The 14,025-nt window shown below is 40.7% G+C and overlaps 1 protein-coding gene across 1 annotated transcript in view; it reads left to right on the forward strand.

Annotated features, from left to right (window-relative positions):
- atp2b3b (ATPase plasma membrane Ca2+ transporting 3b) overlaps nt 1-14,025 on the forward strand; it is a 55,421-nt gene that overhangs the window by 24,028 nt on the left and 17,368 nt on the right. The window contains exons 6-20 of the mRNA XM_028582907.1: nt 232-357; nt 2,524-2,565; nt 2,786-2,950; nt 3,487-3,558; nt 3,738-3,880; nt 4,415-4,547; nt 5,870-5,979; nt 6,204-6,338; nt 7,881-7,987; nt 8,176-8,251; nt 10,525-10,683; nt 11,524-11,703; nt 12,765-12,852; nt 12,943-13,049; nt 13,412-13,603. Coding sequence (XP_028438708.1) covers nt 232-357; nt 2,524-2,565; nt 2,786-2,950; nt 3,487-3,558; nt 3,738-3,880; nt 4,415-4,547; nt 5,870-5,979; nt 6,204-6,338; nt 7,881-7,987; nt 8,176-8,251; nt 10,525-10,683; nt 11,524-11,703; nt 12,765-12,852; nt 12,943-13,049; nt 13,412-13,603 — 1,835 coding nt within the window. The remainder of the gene's footprint in view (nt 1-231; nt 358-2,523; nt 2,566-2,785; nt 2,951-3,486; nt 3,559-3,737; nt 3,881-4,414; nt 4,548-5,869; nt 5,980-6,203; nt 6,339-7,880; nt 7,988-8,175; nt 8,252-10,524; nt 10,684-11,523; nt 11,704-12,764; nt 12,853-12,942; nt 13,050-13,411; nt 13,604-14,025) is intronic.

The raw sequence follows: 14,025 nt of genomic DNA on the forward strand, positions 1-14,025 counted from the left end.
CATCATGTTAAGCTTATCTTTCAGCACTTCTTCCCTGCCAAGTAGAGAGAGCAGCTCAGACCCATCTTTCATAATGTATGTTGTGCATTAACTAAACATTGAGAAAGAACCTAACAAACGTGCAAGATCACAAGTTGTCGTTTCATATCTATGACCACTTGGGGATGCCACTTTGCAAGCACCACTGGTCTCTTAATTGAATCTAATCCAGTAATCTATTTGGACGTAAAGGTACCCATGTGATGGAGGGCTCGGGCAAGATGCTGGTGACAGCTGTCGGTGTCAACTCGCAGACGGGCATCATCTTCACCCTGCTTGGTGCTGGAGAGCTGGAGGAAGAAGGGAAGGACAAGAAAGGTAAGTGAAGAAGACGAACCAGTAAAGAGACACAACATTTGCTGGAATGTTTTCAGACTGTAATGACAGAAAGGTAGCGATAATGTTGTGTTGTCAATGTTCTCTCATGTCGCAAATTGAACAGACTTAATATTTAGTGAGAAATGGTTTTGTTCATGGAATATATGCAAACCAGTAAAGAAGTAAACAGATGCTAACAAAACCCAGGAAAGAAGAAAGTCTCTCTCATACATCTCCACCATATCCATATATGAATACCTCAAACTGCTCTCAAGTCAGTTAACATGTACTCACACACATGGAGGGATTACTGAACGGGGTCTACCAGGCACAGGCCCAGGTGCCCCAGACCCCTTGGGCCCAAGAACCTCTGTTTAAAGTGACTGTTTCTTGTTGGAAAGTCAATCAAAGGACTAAAAAGATAAGCAAAAAAAAACACCACAAAGAAACTCCAACCAAGCACAAAGACACACACGACAACAACTACAGAGACGTGAAATTACTACAAAGAGACTCACAATGACACCACAGACACACAAAACAACCTCAGAGAACCAACCAAGAGACCAACATGACCACGAAGAACGTCCACAAAGAAATGCAAAATGACTACAAAAAGACGACTACAAAGATGGGGGCTTTCACATGTCTGTGCCCAGGGGCCCATTGTCTCATAATCCGTCCATGCTCACACATCGCAGTGTGTGTGTGTGTGTGTGTGTGTGTGTGTGTGTGTGTGTGTGTGTGTGTAGAGTTAGTTGGGTGCCTAACTGATTTCAGATAAGCGCTTTAAGAGGAAACACACCAGTTTAACCCCATCCATAATTTAGCCCACATCCTCTCCATCCCTCTCGTTCTCCCGCTCCCTCTCTCTCTCTGCCTTTCCATTTTTTCTCTATTTTTCTCACTTGGTCTCTTGTTTACCCCACCGCTGTGCCCTCTTTCACTTTCCTATCTTTCCCTTTTGCACTCCCCTGTTTTTCCCTCCCTCCTTTAATCTGAGAGAGAGAAAGGCTTCAGATTGAATCAATTATTGAAAGAGCAGGGGAGAGAGCGAGTGCGCCAGTGAGATTCAGGGAAGAGTGTTGGTTGGCCAATGCATGAAGCATTAGTCTGTGCTCAAATTTGTTTTGGAAGGGCCCTGCAGTCAGAGCAGAGCTGCAGACAACAACAGAGGGTACCCATACTTTCGGAAGCACTTAAGGTTAATATCATTACCAGTGCACTCATCCATGCCTCTACCACTGCAATTCCCATTTATGCACGGGTATGTGTGCAGAACTGTTGGCATCCTGGAATGCAGAAATGGACAGCAACAAATTAGCTGATGATGCTTATTCTATTTTAAAAAATCGTATTGCCAGTTTTTTCCAAAGTGTTATTTGCATTTGAGTACAGCAGCCTCTGTGGGCTGGATCATTCAGACAAACATTTACTGGAGCTAATACATTATTCATAAGACTTCTACAAATGCCATAACTTGTTAACTAGTTTTTCCTCATGCAATGTGGGTTTGCTATGGGGCTTTATACTGTTGTCTTTGAATCGTCTCTCATTTGAGATTGGGGTTATAGTCAATTAATTTTTGTCTATTGAGCCGTCTACAAACTACTGGTAGAGTTGTGCGTGCAAACACATTTACTACTTGAGTTTTTTATTCTTCCCTCTTTGCTCTCTTTTGTTTTCCTTTTGCCAAATCTTCTCACATGCCCCGAAACCTTTCTTTCCTCACACATTCCCCCAAACAGGGGACAGTACTCAGTTGCTCATCTCTACAGATGCCAGTTTCAGCACAGTCACCAATGGTATGTGAGCATAACGTTGTCTGCCTGTCCCGCTCCTTTCCTCAGCCAATGAATGGACCCCAGCACACAGTGTAGTGAAAGTGACAATGACCTATGCTGGACTTATACAAATGAAAATGTCTCTCAGTCTCTTGACCCAGTGTATGAAGATGTGTGTACCTTTATTATTCTTCCCTTTAGTATTGTTTCTTTGTGGTTTTTCTGTTTCTGGAAGTGTGTCTTTGGCTGTCCTAAGATCAGAAAAATAAATTGTTGGTGACTCTGATTATGCACATGTGAACACTTCTCTTTCATATGTTTGTCTTTCTATTCCCGTATCTTTTTATGTACCTTTGTCTAAATCACCCTCCCTTTTTCTCAGGAAAACAACCTGATGGAGCTGTGGAGAACAATCAGAACAAAGGTAAAAACTCATGACGCATGTATGTGTGTGTGTGTGTGTGTGTGTGTGTGTGTGTGTGTGTGTGTGTGTGCGTGCGTGTGTGTGTAAAGCTTGATTTGGATGTGGGATGAGCTTACTTCATCTTCTCACTTCTTACTTACTTGCTTCTACTTCATCTGCAGATACAGCGCTGAAGAGAGTGTATATGATTACATGATTTTTGTGTGTGTCTGTGTTTCAGCCAAGAAGCAGGACGGGGGTGTTGCCATGGAGATGCAACCCCTGAAAAGTGCAGAGGGAGGAGAGGTAGAGGACAGAGAGAAGAAGAAGACCAGCGTTCCGAAGAAAGAGAAGAGTGTGTTGCAGGGCAAGCTCACCAAACTCGCTGTTCAAATTGGCAAAGCAGGTAAAGAACGGTCACATGTCTAATCTTGTCAGCCTTTGGACTCCATTAGCAGTTGTAATGTAACTTTTTTACACAAAAAATGAACACACCGAGTCAATTCTGTAGCTTTCAGTCCCACAGAGCTTCTGGGGCAATGACGTAGAGAAAAGTTCTTTCTGAATATGAGACATAAATTGTGGGAGTTGTGTGAAACTCTGCACTTAAGGTGCAAAGTTTCATACTTAGACTCAGAAAAGGATTTATTGCCAAGTAACACTTAACGAGGAATTTACCTAGGTGGTTGGTGCATAAATAAACATATTAAATATTATAATGAAATAAACAATAAATACAGAAGCAAACATATACAAAAAAGCTGTTTAACACTTAGAGAAAAGAGGCTACTTAGAATTATGTTTTATTACTGCATAATAACAGACGTAAAAGTGCTATAAACTGACAGGCATGCATTACTTCAGAGCCATGAAAACAAATACATAGATATCCAATAAAGTCTTGAGTGAGACACTGATTGCTTTCTTTGAATCTCCCTGCAGGTTTGGTGATGTCGGCCATCACTGTCATCATTCTGGTGCTGTACTTTGTCATCAACACGTTTGTCGTTGAAGGTCCGTGTGTATAAAACTTCCCATAAAAACCCACATACTATCTCAGGATGCACCTCTTTCACTTCCTGGCACATTTTACTCTTTCCCCCCCCGTTGCGTTCAATATTTACCACTCTGCTGAGTACGACTCACTCTTTAAAGTAGTAAGCTTGTAATATGTAGTATGGTTTGTGTTGCAGGTCACACATGGTTGACAGAGTGTACTCCGGTCTACATCCAGTACTTTGTCAAGTTCTTCATCATTGGAGTCACTGTGCTGGTAGTGGCTGTCCCAGAAGGCTTACCTCTCGCTGTCACCATCTCTCTGGCTTACTCTGTCAAGGTACACACTCAACCATCACTTGGTCATGCTGCGTGCTTGGCAAATGGAAATGTAGGAGCTGTTAAGGGTTCTCCCAGTGGTATTGTATTGTACAATACAATACGATATACTTTATTGTCCCATTTAGGGAAATTTGGTTTGTCATCTGTGTCAAAGGCAGCACTTAGATCTGATAATAATAGAACTGAAAAACAATTATCATTCAGATGTTTAATCAGAGTGTGCAGATCATTTCAGGAAACTGCGGTATAAGGTAGTAAATCCACTTTACAAATTCACACTATTCTTTACACACACCAAGTCAATATCAATCTTTGCACGAGTTATTCATAGAAAATATCTTCAATGAAGAAAAGTATTTTTTCTGCCCTTCAATTTTCACACTTACTGTTTTTACCCTGCCTCCTCTCCTTTCTTCCATCAATCCATTTCTCTCTGCCTCTGTCCTTCTGCCCTCCCTCATTCCCTGCCTTCCCACCCTTCCATCTCACCCCTCACACATCCCTCTGCTCTCCATCACTATCTCATTTGTAGAAAATGATGAAGGACAACAACCTTGTTCGCCACTTGGATGCTTGCGAGACCATGGGCAACGCCACAGCCATCTGCTCCGACAAGACCGGCACCCTCACCACCAACCGCATGACTGTGGTGCAGTCTCACATAGGTGAGTGAAAAGCAAAAATTCATAAATAATATTAAATAAAGACAATTCCCCAAGCATGGCTTTATTGATTATCTGTGCTGTCTGTGATTCCCTTAAATGAAAACACAATGTAATGCTAAGATTGAACAAATGTTGAGAATAAAAGGTCACATTTTCAAAAACATCCTCACTGCTTAGGTGAATTAAGAAGTCATGTGGCCCAACTTTTACTTAACCCCGATTAGATCAGTGGCGGCCTAGTGTGCCTTAAAGGGATAGTTTGGATTTTTTGAAGAGCGGTTGTATGAGGTACTTTTTATTTTTTTTCTTTTAACCTGGCAATATACAGTAGTTTAGTTTTAGTTTTTATTGAAGCTATTAGTTTTTTTGTTTCAGTTTACTAAAACTATTTTTCACTGCTTATTTTCAATTTCGTTTTAGTTTATTATAATAACCCTGATTCCCAGTACCTTTTCCTTGTCCTATAGGCCGTTATTAGCCTGACGTCGTCATACTCAGATTCTAGTCAGAATATGAGTCTGATACTGCTCCATTGGGCTGTGATTATGGGGCGTGTTTCAACCGAACCAGGAAAGAAAATGCCTCTGCACTCAATTGGATAGACCTACAACCAATCAGAGCAATGGATAGACCTACAACCAATCAGAGCAACGGAGACAGACGTCACAGAAGCTGCAAGTCAATGGCAGGCTTCGACAGAGCAAAGGCAGTTTCCGTGTCGTGCGGACGGGTGTGGCAATGTGTATACATACGTGATCGCGGTTCTCTGTTCCTCTTTTAAAATGAATGCGCTGTCCATATCTTCTTTAACAGACGCGATGGCAGCCATCTTTTTTGTAAACAAATTCAACCCAAGCGCTCTTTGGTGACGTGGTTGATTACATAACTGTTGATCATCTGTCCATCATCATATGAAGCCCGCCCTGAAAATGTGATTGGTCCGAACAGCTCTAGTTTGAGCATAATTGCTCCACAATGGACCGAGTCCAGATAGAACTTCCCGAACTCAAATTTTGTGGGCGGGGCTAAGTTTAGCTGACATCCAGGCTAGACAGTTATATCCCTTAAAACATAAAACTGAGAACCAATAAACCTACACTTCATTTTAATGGCACACAAGCTGTTTATTTATTGCTAGCTATTTCGATTTTCAGGTCACAGATGGGAGAATAAATATGCAGTAATGTGTCTACATAAACTGATCATGGTTTATACATATATGATTTATGACAGAGGAACAGAGAGCAGATGGAGATAGCATGTAGGCTGAATGTACAGACATTCTAATTGATTTGTATTAAAGTCAGATTGTTGTTCCCCAGGTGACGTGCATCACCGTGCGGTCCCGGACCCTGGACAGATCAACCCCCGGACACTGGATCTATTAGTCAATGCTATCTCTATTAACAGCGCCTACACCTCCAAGATCTTAGTGAGTCATGCACACACAGAGATACCGCTGTTCTGGCTTCGTTCTTTTTTTCTGCAGAACCTTCAGTAGTCCTTAGTTAATGTTAGTCCATTTCCGTGCTTTTGTTTTAATGCCATCCTTTTTGGTTTCCTCATGCCTCATCCACCTCTTCTCTGTCTCCCTTCCTGACTTTCTCACTGCCCCAATCAACCACCCCAACTTGCTTCAATCTTACTCTGTATCAGCCGCCTGATGTGGAGGGAGGTCTGGCTAAGCAGGTGGGCAACAAGACGGAGTGTGGCCTGCTGGGATTTGTATTAGACCTACAGCAGGACTACGCCCCTGTCAGAGAGCAGATCCCCGAGGAGAAACTGTACAAGGTAGGGAACCATCCACCACATGCACCTTTACTACTTATAGTTTTTAATGAGACAAATATAAAGGTATTTGATATTAGGGCTGCACGATATGAGGAAAATATGCAATATGCGATAACGTTGTTGAATGTCACAATAGCTATATGACTACAGCTGGAAATTAGCCGTTGAGGCTAAAGCTGCTCCTTTTACTGTATAGTTCATTAAAGGGGACTGTCCACGACATTATAAACTAATTAACTAAACTTGCGATGAATAAACTGATATTAAAGTGTTCTCAGTTCTGCATTTCTGCTGTTTTCAGTATTCTGCTAAAATACAACAAATTGCTTGTTGAATTTATAATTTCATATTTTTTTAAATAGAATGACAGTTACATTTTAAAGTGCGGTGTCTTTTCGCGATATGTCGCAGCCTTTCACGATATGTTTATTGCGCCAGTTGATATCACGATGAGGATTAAAAAAGGTATATTGTGCAGCCCTATTTGATATTCACCCTGTGTACATATTTCCTTAAATCGATGAATAAATAAACAAAAGGCAATAGTAGAAGAAATACATATTTTAGCTATGTGCTTTACAGGCACATCTTTAGTCCCAAGGTGTCAAACAAAGCGGCACAAAAATAACTTTGTTCCTGCTGCTATCACTGAGCTGAACAAGCTGTAGCGATATTTGCACACACATGACAGGAGCATTATTCAGTTCATTTTTAAAGCTGCTTTTATCTTGATTGTATTTGAATGATTTTTATTTTACTTATTTATATTTCTCTCTCTTTTATGTCCTGATTGGTGGAACCATGAGTACTTGTATCTGTTTTTAGTATTTTTCATAGTTTCATGTGTCACAATGGATGTCATATTCTTGCTGCAAAAAAGATTGACCTACGGGTACAAATAAAGTAACACGAACCTGATTTGATATATGAATGGCAGGCAATTATTAGTCTATATCCTTGAAGTTCCACTTCAGGGTTTGCTCCGTTGCCGCCAGAAAATCCGCCGGATTTCACTCATTTAGGCCGGACATCCGTTGCCTTGGGCTTCCTTTGTGTTGGCATTTTAAACTCAGGTGGATTTATGAGAACTATGGCTAACTGCTCCGCAGATCTCTGCAGGGTAAATCCAGACAGCTAGCTAGACTATCTGTCCAACCTGAGTTTTCTGTTGCACGACTTAAACAACATTTTAAACATACACGTGTTTCACCAAAACAAGTTCCTTCTGAGCCCTTTTGCAGCGGCACCGCAGTTTTTCTCCGGTGCTTAGCGTCACCCAAGACGAATGTGATTTGTTTAGAGAAATGTCAATAAACCAGTGCATGTTTTCCTCCCATCCCCGAAAGCTATGTATAGTAGCCAGACTCTCCTCCAGCACGCTTTGGAGGAGGGTCTGGCGAAGTGAGACTAGGCAATTATGTACTCATGAAATGTACCTCTGTTGATCCAGACTAGTTAAACTCAAATTTGACTATTTTAAATCATACATCTCTCTCTCTCTCTCTCTCTCTCTCTCTCTCTCTCTCTCTCTCTCTCTCTCAGGTGTATACATTCAACTCAGTGCGTAAATCCATGTGTACGGTGATCAAGCTGCCTGACGGATCCTTCCGCCTCTACAGCAAAGGAGCCTCGGAGATCATGCTAAAGAAGTGAGTTTTGGAGGAGGATGGTGGAGGTGCAGGCAGAAGGGGTCTGGGGTGACAGTAGATTGTGTGAATAAATAGAGACAACAATAGTTCATAGGGAACTGGGTTAAAAGGTTTAAACCTAAGAGAGAAAAGATGTACTCATAAGTCTTTTTCCTCTCTTACGTCGTCTATCCTTCATCTCTCTCCAGGTGTTCCTTCATCCTAGATTCCAATGGAGAAGCACGCACTTTCCGCCCACGTGACAGAGATGAGATGGTCAAACAGGTGAGACTTGATTACTTAAAACTCTGATGTGCAGAATAGTGTCTTCAATATGCCATTCTAATTTCATTTCATTTTGTGATTTAAAGGTCCCATGACATGGTGCTCTTTGGATGCTTTTATATAGACCTTAGTGGTCCCCTAATACTGTATCAGAAGTCTCTTTTATATAAACCTTAGTGGTCCCCTAATACTGTATCAGAAGTCTCTTTTATATAGACCTTAGTGGTCCCCTAATACTGTATCTGAAGCCTCTTTTATATAGACCTTAGTGGTCCCCTAATACTGTATCTGAAGTCTCTTTCCCAAAACAGCCACTAGAGCCAGTCCCACAATGAGCTTTCCTTAGTAGGTGCCATTTCTGTGTCTGTAGCTATTGAGGAGGAGAGAGGGGGGGGCAAGGTGGAGGGTGGGGGTGTGGACTTGACCAACTGCCACTTTCCTCGTTTGAAAGCCATGATGTCTCTCTCTCTCTCATGGGTGGGCCAAATTCTCTGGGCGGGCAAAGCAGAGAAAGGGGAGGTAACCTTTCCCCTTATGACCTCATAAGGAGAAGATTCCAGATCGGCCCATCTGAGCTTTCCTTTTCTCAAAGGCAGAGCAAGATACCCAGGACTCGGTTTACACCTATCACCATTTCTAGCCTCTGGGGGACCATAGGCATGCTGGGGGAACGCATATTAATGTTAAAAAACCTCATAAAGTGAAATGTTCATGCCATGGGACCTTTAAGATGTTGAGCATGTCATTGCAACATCCCCTGAGCCGGGGACCTTTGTTACATGTCATCTCCTATCTCTCTCTCAACTTATTTCCTGTCAGCTCTCTGTCTCATAAAGGTAAAGATTCCCCAAAAATAATTAAAGGAATAGTCTAACATTTCAGAAAATACACATACGCATTCTTGCTTCTCATCTAACTCTCAGCAAGAAAACTCAAGCATAAAACCGCTTTGTTAAATCAGTCTAGTTGTACCTAAAATATTTAGCAGCAAAACACTTGCATTGTTCCACATACAGTAGATTAGCCTATGCAGGCTGCGCGAGCATTGTTTCATTGACTGACACGCTGACTGACCTAAATTTGGCTCCAGAGAACCCAGCTTGTGCCGAGAGAAAAATAACCCTCCTCCACACAACTTTATTCCAGTTCAGTTGTTCAGTTTACATTATAGCAGCTTTGTGTCGCCTCCTATTTGCATCATATTGTCTTCCCCCTGCTGTCTGCGGTAGGCTCAGCTGTGTGACAGTGTGTTCACACAAAGGTACTCAAAAAGTAATTTGATATAAACAAACAACAAACTTTATGCAACCAGTTTAATCCAGTTTTTATGCATCAGATATTAGAATGTAAAATACATTTTTGTGCTCAGTAAAGCAGTCTGTAGTTTGATGGATGGTGAGATTCTGTGGACTTCTTCCTGACCATAGTTTTAATAACAATGATAGGTTGACGAGGGGGTTGAGGAAAGAAAACACTTCATACCTTTATTAAATTGCTTTAAAGTCTTCACTACATACATTATATCAGTTTGGACAGACATGGATGTAAACTGCAACTTGACTGGTTGGCGGAGACATACAACCACAAGGTGCTAATTCTAGTTTATCGTTAAATATGCTGATGCAATAATAAGTAAGTTGAATTTTACTGTTGTAGCTGCTCGAGGTGGAGCTACTTAACAATAGCAATACAGTTATTACAGATGCATTTCAATCTTGTGGTTTCCAACCTAGGGGTCGGGCCCCTCCAAAGGGTCACAGGATTAATCTAATGGGTTGAGAGATAATTAATGGGTTTGATAAGAAGAAAAACAAAGTTATTTACAGAAAGGATTTCAAATGATACACACATCTGTATTTTCATTTTTTGTACTCAAATCTTTGCTTTTCTTGTGAAATTATTATTATTATTTTGAGTTTTTATAAGGAGTCACAAGCCAAAGAAGGTTGGAAACCACTAGTTTGATCTGTAACATTGTTTTTGTATTTTAAAACATTCTCATAAAGAGTAGAATTATAAAGTAGCTTATATAAGTAAGTATATAAATATATAAGTACCTTAAAATTGTAGTTAGGTACAGTACGTATATACATTTATTTATTAATTGAGTTACTAAACTATATGCAAGCACTTTAATCCAGTTTTTATGCATCAGATATTAGAGTGTAAAATACATTTATGTGCACAGTAAGTTAAGCAGTCTGTAGTATGATGGGCGGTGAGATTCTGCTGACCTCTTCCTGTCCATAGTTGTAATAATTTCTGATTAAAAGGTGATTGAGCCAATGGCGTGTGAGGGGTTGAGGACCATCTGCATTGCTTACCGTGACCTTCCGGGAAGTCCAGAGCCAGATTGGGAGAACGAAGCAGACATAATGACGGAGTTGACCTGCATCACCGTGGTTGGGATAGAGGACCCTGTGCGGCCCGAGGTAGGGTACTGTGCAGTATGCGTGTGTGTTTAGTTTTAGTTTCAGCTTGTAGTGTGACTTTCTGCAATCCATAATGTGTGATTCTAAACCGTGCCTGAATTGTACCAATAAAGGCGGCAGTACCCTGGTTCAGCAGTTGCATGAAACGATCATCGCATGTGTCTTAGATGTATTTATATTCATACGTATATCTTGTAGGGGTGACCCAGAATAGTTGACGATTCGATCTAAAGAGACTGATTCAATTGACAATCTCACAGTCGAGACGTCGCAGTCACAGCCTCTCCTCTATCTTCTTAACAGTCAAAGCATGCGACCAAAGTTCCCACTGTGGAATAAAATGTAATAAAATGTGCTGTGACCCCAAGGTAACTGCGAACAGTCTCCGGTGAGTGCAGCACTGCATCGATTCCTGATTTCCTGATCCAAAACTACGCAGCGGGCCCAAATCACAGAACGTGTGTGCGTTATTGCGCGTCAAAAAATATTGTGGCGTTAAAAGGAATTCGCTAATTTTGCGACCATTTGACGATTCGATATAAGGAGCCTGATTCGACTGTGAGATTGGCAGTCGAATCAGGCTCCTTAGATCGACGCAGTGTCTGATAATGTTTTAATGGAACAAAGGATCTATATGGGGGTCCTGAATGTGTGATTTTACATAGAATTGCTTGGTTTTTCCCAATTAATCTTGATATATAGCCTATTTTGGTATAAATATCAGCCTATTAATAATACTGTTAATAACAATCAGAAGCCGGTGAGTACCGGCCCATTTCAGGCACAGATTCTAACCTGTATTTTAAAAGTAATTGGCTTTGTTACGCCTGTTTCTCTAAGGTGCCTGACGCCATCCGTAAGTGTCAGCGTGCAGGCATCACGGTGCGGATGGTGACTGGTGATAACATTAACACAGCGAGGGCCATTGCTGCTAAATGTGGCATCATTCACCCTGGGGATGACTTCATTTGTCTAGAGGGCAAAGACTTCAACCGACGAATCAGGAACGAGAAAGGAGAGGTGAGTTGGGGGTCTTAAAAGAGGGTTAGAGTAAGGGCAGAGTAAACTTAGTTTGCTGACGTTTTCGGTTGCTGTATCAAATAAAAATGAACTAAAAATGGATGTTAACAAATGATCTGTGGTGGGAGGAGCCTGTTTGATAACCCCACTAACATAACTGCTTTTATTTAAATGCTGAACCATTTCTCTTTGGAAAAACACCAAACACTCAAGCCCATCTTGTTTTCCTACCACTACACAAGCTTTGATCGGCTAGTTAACTTCTGCTTCACATTAGGCTCTACGCTGATGTTGTTGTCATGACTTTTCATTAGACGATATGTTCGTAATTAGAACTGCCACTAACGATGTTTTCATCATCAATTAATCTGCTGTTTTTTTTATTTATTAATCGTTTAGTCTGATGATATATGAAAAAGCTGCAAAACCTCTTGTTTAAGAAGTGGGAACCAGGCAATATTTGGCACTTTTGTTTGTATGACTGAAACGATTAATCAGTTATGAAAAGGTTGTCGATTGTTTTGTTGTTATTCTGTTGCTCAAAAAATTACATAATTGACTAATAGTTTCAGCTCTATTCCTAATTCAGGTTTCCACCTAACATTTACTTACAATCTTTCCTTTTTATTATGTTTTTTCGGGTCGTCAGTCAGTCTGTCCCATTCTTGTGAACGCAATATCTCAGGAATGCCTTGAGGGAATTTCTTCAAATGTAGCACAAATGTCCACTTGGACTCAATGATGAAGTGATTAGATTTTGGAGGTCATAGATCAAAGATCAAGGTCACTATGATCCCAATAACTCAAGAAATCCGACGCTAATTATGACAACATTTCACACAAATGTGTAATAGGATAAAATTATGCAGTGATGCCATTTTATATTCTGATTCTATGTAAGAGACAATTTCACAGCGCATCTTTGATGTTTTATGCTCAATCCAAGGCTCTGGATCAACAGTGACATCTAGTGAAAGAAGATGATAGCTAATAGGTTCTCAATGGTGTTTTTCATCTTGACACACTCCTTTTCCCCTATTTTCTCTCCATCTGGCTCACAGATTGAACAGGAACGTATTGACAAAATCTGGCCCAAACTTCGCGTGTTGGCTCGATCCTCGCCAACTGACAAACACACACTGGTCAAAGGTGAGTCTCAAGTTTATTAAGCCACACACATGCACACACACATTCATCAACACATATTCAGAGCCTATTTTTCCTTCCTGTTGTGTCCAGGCATCATCGACAGCACCGTCCTAGAACAGAGGCAGGTTGTCGCAGTAACAGGAGATGGAACCAATGATGGACCGGCTTTGAAGAAGGCTGATGTGGGCTTTGCCATGGTAACGGGATATATTATTCACCATTAATGTTTATTCAGTGTTAAAACCTTTCTACAGCGACAGTATATAATAACATAATCACATCGAAGTATATATGTTCATGAGGGATTTTAAAATGTTCTTCTCAAAAGAAATCTCTTCCTATGAATAATAAATATATATATAAAAAAACTATGAATATATTGTATTTTATTTAGAATCATTCTTTTTTTAATAGAGTGCTTTTGATTTTGGTCACAGCTTTTGCGTGGTAGCTTGATATTGAGACAGCAGCACTCCAAAATTATTTTGGTTGCTTGAATGGTTGCATTTTCAAGACACGAGTCTCTGCCTCGTTCTCACTCTGTCTCAATCTGTGTCAGGGTATTGCGGGAACAGACGTGGCTAAAGAAGCGTCTGACATCATCCTGACTGATGACAACTTCAGCAGCATTGTCAAGGCGGTGATGTGGGGACGAAACGTCTACGATAGCATCTCCAAGTTTCTGCAGTTCCAGCTCACGGTCAACGTAGTGGCTGTCATAGTGGCCTTCACCGGGGCTTGCATCACTCAGGTTGACAGATTTATTAATACACATACATGCTGACACACACACACACACACACACACACACACACACACACACACACACACACACACAATATAAGACGCAAAGACTTCACGCTGTAAACATCACTCACCCGTTATCTGCTATGACAAAGTAAATGCTAAAATGCTTTTTATGCATTTTTCACACCAGGCTTACATAAGCAGAGCCGTCCTGACACACATGGAAACATTGACATAGCTTTGATATGCAAGGAATATCAACTTGCATATATGCTAGTATGCATTATTATATATATTGCTATTTGCAATATATTTGTATTGAAAGTTTAATTAAAAATGACTTTTCTCAGTAATCTTTTCACCCTCTAAAGTAATAATAATAATAATATTTTTTACATACATTAAAATGTTTCTGGAGTGGCACTT

This window comes from Perca flavescens, chromosome 7 (assembly GCF_004354835.1).
Source record: "Perca flavescens isolate YP-PL-M2 chromosome 7, PFLA_1.0, whole genome shotgun sequence".
NCBI lineage: Eukaryota > Metazoa > Chordata > Actinopteri > Perciformes > Percidae > Perca > Perca flavescens.